This window comes from Prunus dulcis, chromosome 2 (genome assembly GCF_902201215.1).
Source record: "Prunus dulcis chromosome 2, ALMONDv2, whole genome shotgun sequence".
In the NCBI taxonomy this organism is placed as follows: Eukaryota; Viridiplantae; Streptophyta; class Magnoliopsida; order Rosales; family Rosaceae; genus Prunus; species Prunus dulcis.
In genome coordinates, this window is record NC_047651.1 from 15,508,406 (window position 1) to 15,531,322 (window position 22,917).

Genomic DNA, 22,917 nt, shown 5'->3' on the forward strand with positions numbered 1-22,917 from the left:
ATGTGAGATGTTGAGTAAATTAATTCGGGCATAATCTATTATTTCTCGATTATATACCTATATATCTTTTGACTTACAATGGAGTACCAAAATATACTTGGGCTTACTTTCTTATTGCGATTTGGTTTTCATCTTGCCCAAAATAAGAAAAATTCATGGATTCACCGCCACTGTTTACAAATGCTTTTATATGCAATTTTTGTAATTTACATCACCCTAAACCTCAACCATCCACCCAAGAAGAAAAAGAAAATTTTACCTAAACCCAATTGAGGACCATTTAACATTCACCCCAAAGGTGAGTTGTAATTTTAGACACCCTGCCTGGGACCAGTTACGACCAGTACTTAGCCCCTTCACTTGGACTTGGACAAATCAAGCGAGAGAGGAAAAATACAAACAAATCATTGCATAATTGCATTTGCAAGATTTAGATGGTCCTAGAAGCAAAACAAATAGAAGGACAATAGGACATCAAAAACACACAACAGCTGCAGCTGCAGCACAAGCAACAACAGACAATACAAAAGTCCCAAGTTGCAGAGCCAAAACCAAATCCCAATTGCATACAACAGGTGCCTCAGGATATATCTAATTTTTTTCAAGTGTCATCACGGAAACATATAAAGACAAAAAGATATTGCTCAGGGAAGATATTCAAATGTTGTTATCTCATGCAAAAGTAAACATCAACCTGAATGCTGTGGTTAGGTTCATAAATGTTTTGGGGATACCAGACAACTTTAACCCCCAAATCTCCGGCAGTCCACAAGATCTCAAACCCATCCTAGTTTCTTGATCAAGACCAATTATTACTGCATGCCTGCGGCCTACTCATATTGCACTCAAATTGTCTCTTTCATGTGGCAATATATGTACCACAAATGCATGTGCCCTCATAAAATTTATGTCGTCCCATTGCAAATTTGAAGTATTAGGACTGTGACAGCTGACAGAGATAATTGGAGAATTTGGAATGTGTTATGTTATCGGATTGTCAATTTAAGTTATCGGATTGTCAATTTAAGTTTGGAACGTTGCATTTTAAGACATGTCAAACTATTTAGAGCTTATTTAGGATTGCTTCTAGATAAACTGAAGTGATTTCTTACAACTAAAAGCGATTTTCATAACATTTGGCAACGCACTTTGATTTTCAATAAATTTTTTGACATTCTAATATAAGCACTTCCAGAAAAAACACTTACGGGCATAAATGCTTGCTACATCAATATTTTCCGATCGAGCTCTTTTAATGTAGGCAAAAGTCTACACAGAACTAGCTTGATTAGCTGCACTTTCTCATGGACATCAAACTCATTGGTTGCGTTCTCTTAAAATTGAAAAGCTTTGCCGGGGGCTTCTTTACCTTGAGAGGATCTCTCTTTTCCTTTGTTGTTAAGAAGGCTTGCCTTCCAAGCTTTATGATGAGCGTTTGACGGAATGCAAGGGATTCTCTGTCCTCGTCCTGGCAGATCGACAGTGCCTCGGACATCTCGCTAAAGTCATAAGCACATGAGGCACTCTCGTCCTGCATAACAATGGAGCCTCTGCAATGATCCACTGCCTCTTGATTTAGGGAGTTTTGTGCTGAAGGTAGTGCCTCTGATATCTTGGTGAAGTCGAAACAGGAACCAGAAGCATGCTGCCTAGAGGATTGATCAATATTATTAGACTTTAGTCGTCCTTTAGATTGTGGCTTCATGGTATCAAGCAGTCAATAAACTGCACAACTGTCAACCTACATCAAGAAAAAAGAATAAACCAAATCACTCAATTAAAATTACCGAACATGAAAAATCCAATACCTTGATCACAAAATTTAGTGTGCCTAGCTACGCCTTGTAGCTACAGTGATTGTGAACTAGATAGGCACAAGAGTGTATGTCACCCGTGACACCGAAGTTATCTTCCACCCTCAATAGAAACAACTTCCGAAAACGAAAGGGGATAAACAGGAACAAGAGGGATTGACTAAACTATCTCATCCTTCAATGCCCTTAAATAAATAGGTACAAATTACATGATAAGTTGTTCTGCTTTTTTTTTTTTTTTTCCTGGTTTGTCTAAATTATGCCATGATTAAATTAGAGGTGTTATCGACATAATTTCAGGAATGAAAATAAAGAATCAAGAACCAAGAAAACGAGAATACCTGAGTTGTAAAATCTACGTGCAGGCAGGTGATTTTGGAAAGACGACTCAAAGTCCAGAAGATCACAAGCCTCCAACTCAATGATGGCTGCTGTCCCCTTTATATATACTACTACAAAATTAGGGCAACAAGTAAAAGCGTACAAAAATGCCTTGTAATAAAAAAACAGGTATGTTTGCATCAGAAAAAAGAAAACAGGTATGTTATTCCTGCGGTTTGAGCAAAAAAAACAAGAAAGAAAAAGAAAAGCAGGTATGTTATTCCTGCGGTTTGAACCAAAAAAAGAAAGAAGGAAAGCAAGTAAGTTGCTTAATGGTTAAGAAGCAAATACTTCTACGATTTTTGCGTGTACAAATTCTTGAAATTTGAGATTCCTAAATGGACAAACTTAGAGCTCGTTTTGGAGTGATTTTTGTGCTTCTCCATATAATCACTTTATATGGAGAAGTGATTCTCCATAGAAATACTTTTTGGCATATACCTTTTTATCCAGCATGTTATGATTAGCGAATCTTCACCATATATTATAATTGAAACTGTTCATTTTCTAAATCAAATGCAATCTAGGTTTTTTTTTAAGGTTACCTTTGACCCAATCTCTCAATAAAAATTTTAAAAAATAAAAGTTTTGTTTGAACCCAAATTGTGGGCAAGGCACAAGTTGGGCCATAGAAGTACCCATACTGAACCCTCTCGACCACAGTATGGACAGACTGAGAACAGTAATAGTATGGATCCAACCTCTCCAATATTTATCCCCATCTTGTAATCTTATAAGACTTTGCACTACTCCATGCCCAAAGTTCACTTTCTTGAGTGGCTTTGTGCCAAAAAAATAATGGTGTTTTCCTTTTTGCCAATCAAGAATTCATTAGATAGAGAAAAATTACAATAGAAAAAGTCTAGCAAGCTAGAATCGGCTGCACGGAGAGACTGTAATGGGGGTTTGTAGCTGCTAGATACACAATCTAATTTCAGAATACACACTTCTCTGGGCTCAGAAAGGGCCCCAAAAAAAAAAACCCACACACACGAAATACAACAGAGGCCCAACAAAAACAACTAAACGAGAGAGTCCAGTATATATATATATATATATATATATATATATTTTAATGTCCAAATGAAACAGGTTTGAGTCGTGTTCCTTTTGTTTCCAATATGAAAAAGCATGATCACTAAAATTATAATAATAATAATAATAATAATAATAATAATAATAATAATAAATAGTTATTATTATTGGGCTTTTCATTAATAGGTCATTCTAACATGACATATTATACAAGAGTGCTGCTAAACGAACTCTAAAATTAACTGAGTACACCATACTACCAAATTATTTATTAAATTACTAATTTATCCTAATATAAAATGACAAAAATGGATATATTGAATTATAAAACAAATGATTTTAATAAGTGCACTCTACTCACCATATTCAACCCTAATAAAGGCAAGGGAATGCCATGAAGTTGTTTGTTTGATACAGATCTTGGTCATTGGTGGTAGATAACACTCTAGCGGATACATGCTCCATAGAGTCCACTCCGACAGGTTCTTTAAGGGGTTGTGGATGATTCATAAGAGGAGGAAAAATAAATAAATAATTTATTGGATGAAAGTTGAGTCCTTCAAACTTAGAACATTCTCTTGTTTTCTTGTTTCTTTTTTTTTTCTATTTATTATTTGGTTCTTGAACTAAAAAAGGAAGAAGGAAGAGTAATTAAAAATAGGGACCTACGGAACAGATTTAGACGACTAGTATGATAGTATGAGCATTGGCTGCCTATGTAGAAATTTCAAAGGGTAGTAGGTTAATTTTAAATTCATCTAGTAATAACTAGAGATCGAAAAATAAATCCAAAACAACTTACAATGGCTGTAATATCTTCAACAAAATCATCTCCAGCTACAGAGGAGGCATTAGGTTTGGTGTTGTGTGATAGAGTGTATAGGTGTATTTTTGGTAATGAAATAAGGTGTGCTTAGTTAATTTTATATTTTGATTTAAATATTAGGGTGTACTTAGATTATAGAGTGTACTTATTTAATTTTAGGGTTCGTTTAGCAATACTCTTATACAAATACCCATATAAAACCTATTTGGAGAGAAAGCCCAAAACTCGCCACTGATGATTTTCTAATTGGTTCTTAGAAAATTTTAACACACCAGTTTGACATTGCTGTGCTGTGAAAATAATCTTTGTCAGATTTCCTTGAAAGAAATCAGCTCTGGGAGAAAGTAGTTGGGCGTTTGGTAAACTTTTTGTTAAAACTGTTGTTGGTACAATAATCAGTTTCTAAGTGTTTGGTAAATTTTTTTGTGAAAGTGCTGTGAGCTGGCATTATGTTGAAATGGCATTTTTGTTAAAGTGTTTGATAAAAGGGAAAACACTTTCACTTATATATATATATATATATATATATATATCAGTCCCGATCTCTTGGACCACAGGAGTCCAAGAGATTGTGGTCACCCACCGTTGGATATTAATCCAATGGTTCAAAATGATATATATAAATGCAATATGACATAAATGATTATTACCCGATTCAAGTCATAAATGAGTGAACCGTTGAATTTACATCCAACGGTGAGTGACCATAAATCTCTTGGACTACAGGGGTCCAAGAGATCAGGACTGATATATATATATATATATATTATATTAAATATGTTTCCATCACACCCTAAAAATTATTTTAATTACAAAATAAATAAAGTATTATGTTGAAAATTAAATATTTGTATCCAAATGCTCTAAACTAATGTTCCAAATCCAATATATCCCATTGAAAATAAATATTATGTCAAAGTAACAAAGAAACAAAAACAAGAACATAAGAAAAAAAAAAAAATTAAGAACAACAACAACAACTATTGAAGTTAATCCTAGAAATTAAAGAGAAAGAGGGAAGAATGAAATTGAGAAGAAATAAACGTAATATGCCTCTTACTTGAGTCTTGTGGCTTCTCATGAGTGTGCTTCAATTGATTCAACGAAAAAAAAAAAGAATAAAAGAGATTTAAGAGAAGGAGAACTTTGTGAAAGAGATGACATGAAGAGGCAAAGGGATGCGAAGGAGAAAATGCGCAAAGAGAAGAGATTGCGTGAAATAGATTGAGGTATTTTTAGAAGTTCGTAAATTTCATTAAACCCAATACCCATTCGAAACTGATTCTCACATAATCAGAAAATGAAAGTACCTTATTAGGTGTTTTTCCTTATAGCTTTCTCTCACGGCAATTTTTAATAATACGTTATTTTCTCATAGTTTACCAAACAAGTTGGGTTTCCCAAATTTTTTTTAAAATCACTTATCACCCTAAATAAGCAACGTCAAACGAACACTAAGAACTAATTAAAAAAATAACAATTGACTATTTTGAGTTTTTCTCTTCAATTTCGCCATTATTAATAAAATTGTCCAAATATTATAATGGTCAAATTGTTATTATTATATGAAAAAGCATGAGATGAGAGTCCTTGCACACCATTTGGCCATTATAATATTAGGACAGACGGAGACAGGCAGACTGCCCCGCATGCAAACAAACAAGTGGAGAGGGAGAGAGAGAGCATCATCATCTGTTGAGACAAGTTGAACAAAATCTCGGTCGCATGCTAAGTGCTGCTAATATTAATCACGACTTTTAGTTTAATAAAACTTTAAACTAAGTTTTGTATTAACACCAAAATGTCAAACACTCTACTACTTTCTAACTGCAAGGATTTAGACAGGATTAAGACAATTTTTTATTATTAAATGTGAGAAAATTGCTAAAATAATTAGAAAACCTTGTTAGGGAGGGTGATAAGTAAATTTTTCCTCTGACATTGACTTAATGCAATGACTGGCATAATCACAAATTATAGATTTAAAAAAAACATAAAAATCTTGTTGTTGGGGTTCTTGTCTGTTTGACCAGAAGTGGTGGAATATTTAGCACCAGCTAACTGTTTTATGGGTCATGCAGGAGCCAGCAGGCACCACCTATTCTTTTCTAATTGTCCGGTTAATCATGTTTTAGATAGAATTTAAGGAATCCATCAACTATAAAACATGACAATTAGGAAAAGAACAAAATAATCCTATTTTATTTTGTTTGAATATGGTTGTCATTTTCTGTAATATTACTAAAGTCGAGTGGTGGATTTTGATGCTTAATGATTTCCATCACTTTGCATATATGTTGATTTTCTTTTTCTTAATATATAAGAACTAAATTTGTTTTTTTTTTTGTTTTTTATTTTTGTTTTTGTTTTCAAAGCAAGGCCGACAGAGTAAGAAGATCAAGGATGGTAATCATTGTAGTGGAAAAGCAAGTCTTCAGTGCTTTGCTATTTCTCAGGTTTTTAATTAGGGCTCACTTTGACCAAGTTTAACAACCCATTACCTACCCTACCATACATTGCCCAAGTTTTCACCAAACAAAAGGGATCCCATTTTGGTTAAGTCAAAGGCTTTTTGACCCACTACTACTCTACTAAAGGGATCTCTTGGATGGTATTTGCAAGGTTGCACAAAATTGATCAAACTCACATCTCATACACAATTGGAAATTCTATATTTATGCCATTCGGGTATAGTCTAGTGGTCTCAGATTCGAACCTTTATAACATCATAGTAGTGTGTGAGTGAGAAACCCTCCGTCCCTCTAGTTTATACTATCGCTTGTACTAAAAAAAACTATTTATTTATGCTTGTTCTATAACCTTGAGCTTCCACTCATTCATTGGTTAGGCTACTTGGGTAGGACCAAATCCAACTTCTCACTTGAATTAGGGTTTATGGGGATTTTCTTTTTCATTTTGACAACTGAATTATGAATCTATATATTCCAAATCTATACTATAATCCATTTTGTACCTGAGTTTGGGAAGGTGAAGCCCACTACAAAGTGTCTGCCTAAAGAACAGCAGACACATTAAGGGTCCATAAAGCTATAATGATTGCTTTCCTGAACAGAGACTCAGAGGAGAGGGAAACTTGCAAGACATGCAAAGCCACTTTTGTAGTTTAGTTCACTCTTGTTCATCATCACACCAGTGAAAGTTTTGGTCCTCTACATTGTACAAGATACCATCACAATGACAGCAAGACTAAAGCCAGAATACTACTTTTTTTTTTTTTCTTTTCTTTCTTACTTTCTTTCTTCTTTTAATATAATAAAGCATTCACCTAGATGCTGAGAGAGTAAAGTGAAAGACCCAAAACATGGAAGCCAGAATTTCTGCTGCCTAATCTTTATCAATGATGGGGTCATGTCGCATAGCAAGGAAGATCCAAGATTGCATTTCATTTTCTTTTCTCTTTTATATTTAAGACAGGTAAGAAATAAATTTCCAACTCACTCCACACCCCACAAATCTATGAACTCAATCTTCTCTTTCAAACCATATCAACACATGTTGTGAATCAGAAGATTTTTCATACAGTTATTTTACTTGCTCAGAATTTGATATTCTTTCAGTTTAGTTAGAATAGCGACAGCGAAGGACAGGCAGCAAATGGCTCGCATAACATTCATAAATTCCTGCTATAAGTTACACTGTATCAACTGACCGCGCAGAAATTAAGTGCACCATTTAATCCAATAGAAAAATAATAAACACTGCGTCCTCTTTGATTCAACTGTAGCTGTCATTGTTAGTGATGGTTAGAAAATCAAACGTAAATATATCAATAGTTTTGAAATTCTCATAATGTAATATGTTCATTATTTTGTGAAATCGTTCTATTTTCTGGTGATAAAACATAAAGAAAGTAAGTAATTTGTAATTCAAATTATTAAAAATAGTTATTCTTATATTCGAGATTCTGTGTTCGAATCCCCCTCTTAATCTCTGGCTTGCATAAAAACGAAAAAATCACATAAAGAAAATGCATCTCACCAAAGAGCCTATGGTCTCCAACATTTCCAGCTAAACAAAATTAGCAATTGGTCTGTCACTGACCAAGGGTACCCATCATATTATTCTAGTCGTCATACTTATTACCGTTACCCAAATCTGGAAAAAGTCAGCATAACTAAGAGTCTAGGGAGGAGAGAAATTTGTTCTTCTTGTGAGGAAATAAAAAATAAAAAATAAAAAATGTGATTGATATACAGATAAATTGAATAGAAAAATGAAAATAAAAATACAAAGAAAGAAAAAGAGAAGCGCAAGCTTCCAGCACCAGCAAGCCAAACCCACACACAAATAATACCTTCCTTCCAAGACATTCAAAGCACCTCCGCGAGAAAAAGAGTAGAGCTCAAGAATTCTCGCTTCTTTGTACGGAGAGAAAGGAAAAGAAAGATTGAAACTTTCAATTCAATTCCATTTCAAAGCAAACTCAAGGCTGAAGGTGAGAAAGAAAAGAAAATGACAGAAATGGATGATGGCTCTTCGAGACCTCCACAAATCTCTGAAATGTTTCAGAAATTCGCTCTCGCTTTCAAGACCAAAACTTTCGAGTTCTTTGCTGAAGAGGAAGCTGAGGACTCCGATAGCTTAGCACTTCTCGACTCTGCTGAAGAGGTCATCACAGACCAGAAGGTCGTCGTCATCAAACCAGACGGAGCAGCGGCGGACCACATGGACTCACAGCTACAAATTACACCGAAGAAGCCTAATTTGAGCGAAACCCAAGTGAAGAAACCAGAGCTTGCGGCGGTTACAAGGTCTTTGAGCAGAACCCAGATCAGACCTATCAATACCCAGATGACCCAGACTCTGCTTTCGTCGATTTTTGCTACGGTTTCGTCGTTTGAAGCTTCGTACCTTCAATTACAGACTGCCCATGTGCCTTTTGTTGAAGAAAATCTCAAGGCAGCTGATCGAGCTCTGATCTCTCACCTTCAGAGGCTCTCAGAATTCAAGCATTTTTATAGAGATTTTTGTACAAGTTCTAATTTTGGTTCTGATATTCCAATTGGGTCTTGCTTGGAAGCTCAGGTGCAAGAGAATCAGAGCAAGCTTAGGACTTTGGGAACCATGTCCAACAGGTTACAGACAGAGATTGATCAAAAAGACAATGAAGTTATGGCTCTGAGGAAAAAATTGGGTGAGATTCAAAAGTCTAATTTGAAACTATCTAAGAGGTTATCTGCTACTTTGAATTCTCCTTGTGAAGTTTTGTTGTCCGTTAGAGTCTTTGATTCGGTTCTACATGATGCTTGTAGATTAACACACAGATTTACTAAAATTTTGGTAACTTTGATGGAGAAAGCTGGGTGGGATTTAGATTTGGCTGCTAATTTAGTTCATCCTGATATTGAGTATGTTAAAAAAGCGCATAACCGGTATGCTTTCTTGTCATATGTTTGTTTGGGAATGTTCAAAGGTTTTGATTCAAAAGGTTTTGGTTTAGATGAGAGTGAAATGTTGTGTAATGGGCATGGTCCGGAGTTGGATAAGAATAAGGCTTCTTTGAAGCAATTACTTGAGCACGCGTCAAGCAATCCAATGGAGTTGTTAAGTAGGAATCAAAACTGTGAATTTTCAAGATTTTGTGAGAGCAAGTATCAAGAGATTATCCACCCCACCGTGGAATCTTCAATTTTTAGTAATTTGGATAGAAACCAAGTTGTGTTGAGTTCATGGAGGTCTTTGAGTGTATTCTATGATTCATTCGTTAGCATGGCTAGCTCGATATGGATGCTCCAAAAGTTGGCCTACTCCTTTGATCCAGCGGTTGAGATATTCCAAGTGGAAAGAGGCATAGATTTTTCGATGGTATATATGGAAGATGTCACTAGGAGATTGTTGTTGCCAGGTACAACCAGGATGAAAGTTGGGTTTACAGTGGTTCCGGGTTTTAAGATTGGAAGGACAGTAATTCAATCCCAGGTTTATTTAAGTGGCCTGAAATGTACAGAGTAGTGGCAAGTCATTTTCTGCTGGTTAACATGTTAGTGGCAATGACATAGGCAAAGACAGGAGGTGATCAAGATTAGGCTGTTGATCTTTTGATCTTACATGCTTGGTTTCTTGTTCAATGCCAGATGGAATTCAGCGTATTTGTGTTGGAATATGTAAGTTAAAGGATGCATCAATTACTATGCTCAAGAAGGAAGCTCTGTAATATGCACTCAAAGAGATGCTGCTGAACCTCTTTTGACAGATACATGCTACCTGGTTTGTGACTTTGGTTTTTCTTTGTATATGGTTTTCTGTTGAGACCTATGTAGACTGAACTGTATAGAACCCTTTCTCTTCCATTTTTTGGTTTTTATCTGACACAATACACTTGCCAAGTTGTGTAGCCTAGTTTGTTTGTATGGACTTTGAAAAAAGCCACTAATGGATACTAACAATTGACATTTTTTTCTTTTCTTGTACATGGTCTAATGAATGTTGTAGATCCACCCTCACCTAGTAACAAAGCCCAACAGATCTATCTTTTAGTGGTTTTGCTAGTAAATAGATGTTAAAGACCTTGTGTTGTCTGGTCTGTTGGGTAGGAAAAACATCCCCTTATATACAACTGGTGAGGTACTTGTCCCAAACAGTCTACGTTTTGGCTCTCAGGTAAGAGTTTTTATGTGATCAAGTTTGTATATCAGCCTCCAAATGGGTGTTGCAAAGAAAGTCTCTTTTGATTGATTTAAATTCTGGTCAGGCCTGAGAAAGTCGCTACCTGAATAGAGAATCTCCATTAGAACCATTTGAATTTTTTTGTTCTAAAAGAGAATGCTAGGCTTTGGGCTTTTTTGCCTCCATTGTCCGGTCCACTGACTCTTGGGAAACCATTTTGCAGAGATAAAATAACAAAATAAAATACACTTGGGTCCAGGATGTAACTTTTTTCAAGCACTTCTCAACTTTTTCTTTTCAGTCAACAAAAGCTGCCACACCAGCCGGGAACTTCTCAAGTTTGGTCCAAAACCCATCATTAGACTGCATGGTTATTTTGTATTAGGCTATCACCAGCATGGGCTAAAAAAAAAAATTAGGAAACATTTATCTCTTTAGTCCTTCTTCAGGGCCACATGTAGCCTAACTGTAGCTCAGGTCAAATATATATTTTTTTTTTGGGGCTCAATACATGTGCTGCCCAACAGGAAGCAGACTGCGTGGGTGTGATTAGTGGATCATTTTGCGCAACTGGAAACTAACGGACAGATTCAAGGGCTGCTATTAAAAGTGTGATGACGTCAGCTAGTACTTAAATTTTTTTTCTTAATATTTTAAAAATAAGTTTATTTGAGAGATATATTTGTAGGGCTCACTATGTATTGTATTTCACTAATCCAAACCGTCTATTTTGTAGATATTCATTCAAATATCATATCTACGGAAAAAAAAAAAAACTTGAATCCGATATTATTTAACCACTCAATTGAAATATTAAAATTTTAGTACTTTCTTGAAGTACCGTGTTAATTGATTTTGTAGGACATAATTGAATGTCGAAACGGTTTCCAATTTGTCTAATTTTTTTGCTAGGATGATATATGAATGTAGAATTAAAAATAGATAGTTTGGATAGTTGAAAAAAAATTCATAGGGGACCCTAAATGGTGTCCCTCAATATTTGAGGTATCCCTTAATAAAAGGGAACTATATATATATATATATATATATATATATATAGATGAAGCTTCAGTTGAGGGATTCCTTAAATAAGCTTATTTGAGGGATACCCTTGTAGGGCTCATTCTACTGTATTTCACTAATATAAATTGTCTATTTTGTAGATATTCAAAGATCATCTGTACAAAAAAAAAAAAAAAAAAAAAAACACAATTGAATCTGATATCATTTGACCACTCAATTGAAATATTGAAATTTTAGTACTTTCTTGAAGTACCGTGTTCATTGATTTTGTATGACACAATTGGATGTTGAAACGTATATAATTTTTTGCTAGGATGATCTATAAATGTAGACTTAAAAATAGATGGTTTGGATCGTTGAAAAAAAATTCATAGGGGACCCTAAATGGTGTCCCTCAAATAAAATTATTTTAGAGATTCCTTAATATAAGGGGACTGTAGGAAGGTTCAGTTGAGGGATTCCTCAAATAAGCTATTTGAGAGACATTCTTGTAGGGCCCACTATATATTGTATTCACTAATCCAAATCGTCTATTTTGTAGATATTCATTCAAAGATAACCTCAACAAAAAAATCACTTGAATCCGATATCATTTGACCACTCAATTGAAATATTGAAAATTTTGTACTTTTAAAGCATCTTGTTCATTGATTTTGTAGGATGCAATTGGATGTTGACACGGTTTCGATTCGAGGGACACCTTTTAGGTACTCTAAATCCTAAATAATTTTATTTGAGGGATACCCTTTAGGGTACCCTACGAAATTTTTTTCCAACAATCCAAACCATCTATTTTTTAAGTTTTCATTCATAGATCATTCCTGCAAATAACTAGACAAATCGGAAACCGTTTAGATATCTAATTGTGTTATAAATGAACAAGGTGCTTCAAGAAAGTACTAAAATTTCAATAATTCTATTGAGTGGTCAAATGATATCGGATTTAAATAATTTTTTGTAAAGTGGTTGTGACTGTTAGAGTTGGAGATAAGAAGCACTTTGTGAGTGAGTGCTTCCTACTTTATGAAACAATTATTTTAACTATAGAGCATTATCTTAAGTTAAAATCCTAAATATTTTGACAATTTATGTAAACTCCCCAATAGATGCTTTTACATTCTTAATAGGGAAAACAAAAAGGATGAACTTGCTTTTGTGAAATTTGATGAAAAGGAGGTAAGGCCTGGAAAAAGGGAGAATGAGAGTCCAAATCTGACCTTGGGTCTAGGACTAATTATCTTATTTATTGCTCACATTGCTTGGTTATCTTCTTTAAATACTACTGATAACCAACATGGTCTTAATGATTTTTGCAAAGGTCTCCTTATTTGCCGGCAGATATGGGAAGCTCGCAACAACCTCATTTTTAAGGATATAGCACCCTATCCTGCGCGAGTTCTCTCCATTGCCAATCTCATTCACCTGGACTACTGGAAGGCGAATCACAAGCTCAAGAAACCCAAGCAGGTTGTTCCCTATATCAAATGGAAGCCTCCTCCCTTTGCTTGGATCAAGCTCAACTTCGATGGATTAGTCAAAAATGGTGTTGCTACCATTTGTTATTAGAAATGACAACACCCACGCCCTTCTCGCTGGAGCTAAAAATATTGGAGTCAATTCCATTACTGTGGTTGAATGCCTTGCTCTGAGGGATGGTCTAGCTCATGTAGTTCATCATGGCTGGCGTAATATCATAATTGAAGGTGACTCTAAAGTGGTCATTGATGTTGTGAACAAGAAATGCTCTACCCCTGGAGTATTCTGCAACTTCTACAAGATGTCTCACACTTGGCCTCTTTTTGTAATTTGATTAAATTAAAGCATGCTTTCAGAGAGGCTAACTCAGTTGCTGATGCTTTAGCTTCCTTGAGTCACTCTATGACCCCTTCCAAGCTTTGGGTCGATAGTCTCCCTCTTTCTGTTTTTAATTCCTTTTACCTTGACCTTTTCGGGCCTGCGTTCCCCTTTGGGTCTAGGTTTGTGTAATTTTCCTTTTTCCTCATAAAAAAAGAAAAAAGAAAAAAAGTAAAAGTAAAAGCACAAGAGCTTGTGTTTTAGTTTTGAGCTTATAGTGGATCCATGTTTGGATCGATCATGTTCGAAAGTCATTATTTTTTGGTCAATCTTATATTGAAGTCATATTTGTTATGTAATGAAACCCTTCATTTAGTTGGTGAGCTACCTGGTGCCTCAAGAGCAGGGGTTTGAAACCCGTTAGAAGCACTTTGTGGTTAAGGACGAGCCGAACTCCGAACGAAATTTAATCCCACCCTTCGAGTGTGGGAACACCTCGTGATATTTACCTTTATTAAAAAAATAAACAATAAAAAAACCTTCATTTTGGCATTAATAATTCTTATGCTAATTTTGACTACTTCGGTTCGGAATGACAAAATATTTGTGCTCTTGCAATTGTCCTCTTCGAATAACATTTTTATTTGATGGATCATAACTCTTGTGGCAGAGAACCCCACCCCAACAAAGAAATCTTAAAACTCTAGGCTCCTAGCTGAAGAAATAAATAAACCAGGCAGATGCAGATGAAGTTAGGGGCAATTATTGTACTTGAAAATCATATAACGCCTGTTCTCCTTCTACTTACCTGATTTACTCCCATGTGAATCCGATGGGCATGGGCATGGGCGTGCGCTCTCTCTCTCTCTCTCTCTCTCTCTCTCTCTCTCTCTCTCTCTCTCTCTCTCTCTCACACACACACATATAAAGCATGTTCTCCTTCAATTCATTCATTATTAAGTTTTCTTCCTAATTTGGAGAAGCAGAGACCCAAGCTTGGGTTTCTTCTTTTGTGAAAGAATCAAACGTGCATCGATTGAGAAAGTGCTAGAAAATTTAGAATGTTGTTAAATGAACCTTAAAATTAACTGAGTGCACTTTACCAAACTATTTATTGAATTACTAATTTACCCAAATATAAAATGACCAAAAAAGATATATTGAATTGTGAAACAAATATAATTTTAATAAGTACACCTTACTCATCATATCCAACCCTAATCAAACGTAGAGAAGTTTTCATTTTTGCTTGATGTCAACGGCAAAAAACGCAATGAGCATTGACGGTAGTGCAAAGAGGTGTCATTGAATGTTTGTTTGCTTGCCCCTTCCTTTGCCAACCAACAGCCCTCCATTGCTGCCCAACAACTCCTCCATTAGACATGAAGGTTAAAGGAACTATTAAGAGACGAAATCTGGAAGTGGAAGACCATCTAACTATTCATAACAATCATTGAAGATATTAGTTGGATCTAAAGTTCAAATATAAGAAGGCATTTGGGAATTAGTTTTCAAGTTTTCATTTGAATCAAGTTTGCAATAGCTATTAGACCCATATGGCGTGTTGTCGAACCAGTTTGAACAAATTCATTATTTGAAGACTAAATCAAAAAACCCCATTAAGATGATTATAAAAAAAAAAAGAAAAAAAAGAAGAAGGAATTTGCAGAAATAATAAAAACCCAAATTTGTTCAAATTGACACATTTTAATATGAAGAGCAAAAGCTTTATAATAAATTAAAATATGACATGGCAAATTAGATGTGATATAGTGTATTAGGGTGTACCAAAGGTATTTTTGGTCGTTAAATAGGGTGTACTTAGCTAATTTTACATTTTGTAAATGTTAGGGTGTACTCAGTTAATTTTAGAGTTCGTTTAGCCTCACTCAAAATTTATTAGAATTTTCTGAAATTAAATGAAAATTAAAATTGAAGAGATATGTACCTCTTCAAGTTTGAAATAATGCATCTTCTAAGTTAACAGATGCATCATTTGACTTTTCAAATAAAGTAACATATTTTGGGAAGACTCATCAACATATATAAGTAGGCAAGACCTACACGTGTTAGATAGACTAAGATATAACTTTTACATATACATATATATTCATTACATAAAGATCTTTGTAGAGTCTCATATATGAGTTCATATGAGAGAGTTCAACACCATCGTGGTTCGCTAGGGCCTTATGATTGGAATTGCTACTATTGTAAGGACGGGATCATTGAATTTAAGGAGACAAGCGTCGATCAACCATGAGCATTCTAATGGGGCGTAAATTGTCTTAAAGACAGAGTGTCTAGCACTTGTCTCGACCATTATTTCCAAATTTTTCTAATCCATATCATGTTAAGTTAGCATTGTGTGTGCTTGTAAGCATGCATGGTTTTTTTTAGCAAGAATTCGTTAAAATTATTTCTGAATTTTGTACGCATTGAATATAGCAATTAGACCCTGTTTTCAAATAGAAAGAAATATGATGTTGTTGACAAGAGTAAGAGTGATTCATCAATTATTAGAGCCTTTCCAGCGGCACAGCCCAGCCCGAGGCTAGGGGAGGAAAAAAAAAAAAAAGGTGTTCCAGCGCACAGCCCAGGCCCGAGGGCAAGGTGGGACCCAGCAACCTGGGCTGGCCCGAGGGCAAGGTTGGCCCGAACTCCAGCCCTCGTTTTGGTGCTACAGTGCCGAAGTGCTACAGTGATGCTACAGTACCACTAAAAGTCCACGTGTCGCACTCTGGGCTCTCCGATCAGATTTTTTTCTCCAATCCAACGGCAGCCAATTTTTGTGCAATAAAAAAATGAAAAAAATTGAATTTTTTTTTAAAAAAAAGAACCAAAAAAATACTCTTTTTTTTCTATAAATACCAAAATTTTATCTGATTGAGATATGAATTTTATAATAAATATTGATATGTACGAACCCAAAAATATTATCCGAAAATATTATATAAATTAATTTTTTTAATTAAAAAATTTGTGAAAAAAAAAAAGAATAGTAATTGCCCTTAGCCATGGCAATGGGTGGAAACACAAAATACTATTTGCAAGGGCAGCCACTATTCACGTGAATAGTGGTTGCCCTAGCTCCACCTTTACCATGGCTAAGGGCAAATGGGTGGAGTTGCTCTTATAGCATGCAATCGAGGAGAATTTGAACGATCACAACAGAGAATCTCTGAAACCTTAATGCAATGGCATTTCAGCCTTGTGAATGATGGAAATCCTGTCTCAAGAATATTCCTAGTTGGTATTTGGTTCCTGAGATTTGTTTAGTTGGCGAGGAATGTGAGAAAATTATATTCAAAAAATGGAAAATGAAATATAAAGAAAGTGACCCAATTCAATCGGGATTTAGATAATGGGGGATTTTGATTGGCAAGCTCAAGAATAGTGTTAGAGATAGTGTTGAATACTGAATTTCTCTAGTACTTTGACCCAATTCATCTAAGATTTGGGTCTTAGCGTTGGAGATCATCCAAAACACCTCAACAATGTTTCTGTTTCATATATTAATAAATACAATCCTTTCAACCATGCTGAAGTCACAAGAGATTAGTCATACAAATGCTTGAATGTATAGAACAAAACTTGTGCAAGTATAATAAAATTAATATTAGGAGGATTTTCCAAAGTAGATTAATTTCCTCATTCCAAAAAAACAAAACAAAAAACAAAAAACAAAAAAAAAACCAACAAATATCTATAATAGAGAAAAGAATAATTCCTCTCTAGCCAAAGATATTTGAAAGAAAATATTTGAATTTGACATCGAAGTTAAATTTGTTAAAAAAAAGTAGAAAACATTGATTGTATGAATTTGAAATAACTGGACATTATTTTATTTAATTTATTGGGCTATGGCAGAAACTGGACATAGTACATGTGGAATAAATTTCAAATTCCAAATGGCTCCTTGTAATGAGTCATTTGAAATTAATTTATTTTCTTCATTTCATTCTTATTCAAATTTAGCATGTATTGATTGTAGTAGTTTATATAAATGATTTAACCTTATAATATCATCTAAATCTCCTCATTTGAAATCACCAATTCTCATTTTGGGATTGTGGGATTTTAAGTAAAAGAAAATTTGAACAGTAAACAATGCATGTTTTAAGAAGTTTATGCTTTCTAATTAAGAAGTGCAAACTACATGATTAAAAATAAATAAATGCAAACGCAAGGCCACCAAGACTTCAACTCTAAATCAAAGATATGGCACCCTCATTATAGAATTTCGCATGGCTGGTCATGAAGCAAAGAAGAGCAAAGGTATCAGCCCAGTCCATACTGCTTGGGCCTTATTAAGCTTTTTCATTGGGCTTTTGCATATGTAACTCATTTGGATCTAACCCGTGACTTGCACGTGTCTTATTATGTCTGATTTGGGGCCCATCTCAATATATGCAGTTTTTGTTTTTGCCAAACATCTTTCATATACATAGTCGAATAATCGGAATAAGTTACAAAAGTTTTTAAGTGTATCTATGGGTATCTATTATAGGTATAATATTTATTATTCATAGTATCACGGTATAATGTGATTGATAATGATGTTGTAGATTGAGAAAAAAGTATATAATATTGGCAGGGAGCTGATTTTCCCACTCCCTTTTGTTTTTTAAATAATTTTTAATCAATTTAATTCTTTTTTGTTCTTTCTCTTTCCTATTCTACCCTTACCATATTCGCTGTTTCTCTTTCTTCTCCACTCTCCCTATTTCGATAGTGAGCCAAGAGCCCCATTTTGCATCATATTTGAATATGTGGACCTTGGCTGACATGCCTCCTCCATCCAGCACCACCCACCTCCGCCTCTAAAGTCACTGGCTCCTCCTCAAATCCTTCGATGATTTCAAACCATCGTCCCAACCCCCATAGTTCTCGGAATTACCACCCTTGCTGCCGCCTGCTCCATGGGCCGAAGGCGACTTCGATTTCCCGAACCCTGGGCTCTCCTTCACGACTGGTGGGTTGTTTTGTCGATTTCCCAAATCCGACGACAAAACAAGAAAATGTCGCACTTCCAATGCGACATTGTTTCACTCCACTTATTCTTCCACAAATACATCCATGAGACCGAAAACCTAATCAACCCAACGTGCAATCTCGCCTTATGATAATCCATGGGGTTGTGGGTTTTCTGGGTTCTAATCTCACCGGCGTCCACGAGATTGAATAATATGTTTTCTAGTTTATTATATAACCTTCATGAATACATTATTGGGAGAGAACAAAAGGGGTGAGAATTGGGAAATTCTCAACATTTAAGGTTGATGATTTTAACTTAATTGAATTTTCATTATCTGGGCTTGCTTAGGCTTTCAACTTCTTCTGCCTTGGCCATGTTATCACTTGTATAAGGATCATTGAATGATTGCTCTTGTTGTTCATGGTTATTAATTTGTTTCTTTGGGTAAGTCGAAGAGAGATATGGGGCAAGAGGGATTTCATGAGATTTTATAGGATAAGAGTAGAATAGGAAAGAGAAAGAGCAAAATTGATTAAAAAGTATTAAAAAGAAAAATTAAGTATAAGTGGAGAAAAGGGGAGTGGGAAAATCAGTTCCCTATTGGTGACAAATGTGTTTGCCAATGACGGATCCAGGATTTTTACCCTAAGCACTCATGATGCAAAAGTTTTGAAATTTTTTTTTATCGAAAATAACACTGTAATATTGACCTTAATTGCTAATAAAAAAAGTAGACAACCCAAATATTAACCTTTGATCAAGGTAAAAGAAGAAAAAAAAATATGAGAGAGAGAGAGAGAGAGAGAGAGAGAGAAGACATAAATTATCTAAACAAGTTTTCTTTTAGTAGAAAAGTTGATATAGATTCAAATTCCCATTAAGCAGTTGGGTTTAATTCTCGAATTTGGTTGACTTTGGAGAAATTATTAGGTAGTACCGTATTACCAAGTGGCATTTGCCATGTGGTAGTACGGACGAATAATAAAACGACACATGCACATCAATTAATGAGAAGGGAAGAATTAGGTTATATTAAGAGTGCTGCTAAATGAACCCTAAAATTAACTGAGTGCACCCTATTACCAAACATAGAGAAGTTTGCGTTTTTGCTTGATGCCGACGGCAAACAATGCAATGAGCATTGACGGTAGTGCAAAGAGGTGTCATTGAATGTTTGTTTGCTTGCCCCTTCCTTTGCCAACCAACAGCCCTCCATTGCTGCCCAACAACCATTAGACATGAAGGTTAAAGAAATTATTAAGAGACCAAATCTGAACGTGGAACACCATCTAACTATTCATAACAATCATTGAAGATATTAGTTGGATCTAAAGTTCAAATATAAGAAGGCATTTGGGAATTAGTTTTCAAGTTTTCATTTGAATCAAGTTTGTAGTAGCTATTAGACCCATATGGCGTGTTGTCGAACCAGTTTGAACAAATTCATTATTTGAAGACTAAATCAAAAAACCCCATTACGATGAGAAAAAATAAAAAAATAAAAAGAAGCAATTTGCAGAACAAATAAAAACCCAAATTTATTCAAATTGACACATTTTAATGTGAAGAACAAAAGCTTTAGAAGAAATTAAAATATGATGTGGCAAATTAGATGTGATATAGTGTATTAGGGTGTACCAATGGTATTTTTGGTAGTTAAATAGGGTGTACTTAGTTAATTTTACATTTTAATTTAAATATTAGGATGTAGTTAGATCAAAGAGATTAAATAGGGTGTACTCAGTTAATTTTAAGATTCGTTTAGCATCACTCTATATTAATGAACGTTAACCAAGAGAAATCTGAGAAGCCATGATCGTCTATTCTACGCGTAGGCATTGGTGTTTTTTTTAATATCCGTAGCCATGGGAGCATGATCAGAATAAGAAGCAATGTCCTCAAATTAACCACCACCACCCCCCACCCCCACCCCACCCCCCTCTCCGAAAATAATAAGAAAATTAATCCATGGTTTTCTTTATTGAAGTACACAAGAAAAGAATTGGGGCCCGATAATAATTTCAATTGAAATCTGTAGAGAGTGAAAAAAAGGAGTAGAATAAGAGGAAGATGCAGATCCAAGGCATCCCCAGCAATCGTACCAATCATCAAGTCAGCTTTTTCCTCATCTTAAAACATATCTCCAGATTTCCTCATCTAAGAAAAGGTAAACAGGGAGATTCGGCAATGTGTAATAGTATTTTATGTATAAAAATTTATAGATAACATAAAATTTTATTTGTCTATTTTTGTATCTGACTTATAGGTAGTATTTTAATTTATGTTTCTAATTTATAGGTAGTCTTGTAATTTATGTTCTTAGCTTATAGGTAACATGATTTATCAAGGAAAGAATTCAAAGTGGAAATAATGCATTAAATTTAGATTTTCAATGTGTTTTCCTTATTTACATCCAAAGGTAAAATTGACACAACAACAAAAAGTAACAAATATCAAAGAATCGACATCTAAAACCAAAAATGTGTGAACTAAGTCAAACAATAGCTAATCATTTTGGACCTAAATCTAAGAAGCCCTTCTTTTAATCTTTTGGAACCATGTGCAGGTATACAAGATGTGAACATTTCACTGGGAAGTTGAAATTGGAAAGTACTTGATCATTACTAGTGATATATGTGTAGTGACTGGTGAGAAGATGTTCTGGGCTTTGCTGTTATATTGATCAGACTACGTAGGTGAAGCCTATATAGCATCTTCAGCTAGCAATTGGCATGCCCAAGGCCTAAGCTCTATGAGTTTGAGCACTCAGTTTACGTGCCCATGGCCCTATGCCCTTGGGACAAAAGCCAATATTTATGTACAAGGTACAACAATATAGATGATATAGAGTGTCTTGGCCTAATATAGCAGACTTCAAATCAAAACTTGAAAGAAAATACTGAAAAGAAATTCAGAAACATTGGGGCGCTGGATAGATTGGGAAAGCATATGCATATGTAAAAAAGAGCTAGCTTCACGACATATGTTAAAAAAGAGGAAGAAGAAGCTGAATTTCATAAGTTTTTCTTGGGGTGAGCGCAGTCCAATTCGGTCTGGTTTCCAATTCACATTGAAATTGGAATCAGTAATATTCAACCGGTGCGACTCGGTCTGATTTTGGTGAAAAAAATGTATGAAACTAGTCTGTTTGATTTAAATTGGTTCTGATGCGGCTTTCGGTTTTTCCGATTTTGACCATGTATATATATATATATATTTTTTTATTTTTTTTTAATTTTTTTTTTTTTATAAATTCCAACTAAAATTTTATTTTTTGGGCTTAAAAATTCACAAATAATCCAATTTCACGCAAAGAGAGATGATTTGGCCTGGAAAAGAAAGGTGTTTTGAAGTTGGACTTGAGGAAATATTAGTTATGGGATTATAAATTTAGCATTGGACTTAAATAATTTTAAAAAAAATACGTAGCCAGTCCCGTATGGTTTTGTAAGATGTGAAACCGATACCGAAATTGGGTTGAACCGGTCCGATCCAGTTCGGTGCTAGTTTGTTCAACAAGGTTTTTTCCCCTTTTTTTCATCTGGTGCTGCTCGGTAGTTTGGTTTTCCAGTCTCGATGCCCACCCTTAAGTTTTTCTGGTGGAGTTGAGTTACAAAGACAAATCTTTCAAGTGTACTTGTATTATTTTTTCTTTTTTTCAAGTAAAAGGGATTCCAATCGGGGACGAATTCAGGATTTTAAAATGGACTGGGCTGGAATTACCTTACAAAGAAATTCGATGGTACAAGTGAATTTTATTGATAACAAAAAATGATACACCTAGTTAGGGAGGACATAAGATAGAAGCTAGCAAAAAAAGAAAATAATAAATAAACATGCAATGCAAATACCAAAAAAAAAAATTAAATAAATAAGTTTCAGAGTCTTTAAATTAAAATCATTAATTATTGATATTATCAACTTTTTTTTTATTTTATGCCAATGTGTTCCCACCACATAGGTGGTGGATTCCCTCTTCTCCCATGACACCCAAGATCGAACCTCAATGAGGTTTCTTTCCTCCAATATAATTATAAAAAATAAAAATAAAAACTAATTTTTTTTATCGAGTGTAAATATTACATCATATTTTTAAAAATTAAAGAAAAAATCCATATGGACTATAGCCCATATAGCCCCCAACATAAATTAGTCCCTAATTCCACTCTGATCTTGGGTGAAAGTATTGGTTAGTGTATCACTAGACCAAGAATTAACTAATGATATTCACATACTTAATAAGTTACTTATCTTGTTGGATGAAAATTGATCAACACTTCATATATTTACCCCAAAAAAACACAACCCTTAAAAATATGCACAAGCTTTTATTTATTAACTATGGGATTTTGGTTAGATAGTTTAGCATGTTAATTAAGTTAAAATGCTACCATAGGTCTTTGAACACGATTGATTCTTGAGATATATATAGATATATC

At 34.6% G+C, this 22,917-nt stretch overlaps 1 protein-coding gene across 1 annotated transcript; it reads left to right on the forward strand.

Moving 5' to 3' along the window:
- The first annotated feature begins 8,298 nt into the window (after positions 1-8,298).
- LOC117620361 (protein GRAVITROPIC IN THE LIGHT 1) lies at positions 8,299-10,481 on the forward strand. The gene has a single exon (XM_034350540.1). The coding sequence runs from the start codon at positions 8,530-8,532 to the stop codon at positions 10,027-10,029; it is 1,500 nt and encodes a 499-aa protein (XP_034206431.1). The 5' UTR covers positions 8,299-8,529; the 3' UTR covers positions 10,030-10,481.
- Positions 10,482-22,917: the final 12,436 nt, after the last annotated feature.

Bases quoted from the DNA above. Each gene is read 5' to 3' on its own strand.
- LOC117620361 (XM_034350540.1), top strand. From the start codon at position 8,530: ATGACAGAAATGGATGATGGCTCTTCGAGACCTCCACAAATCTCTGAA.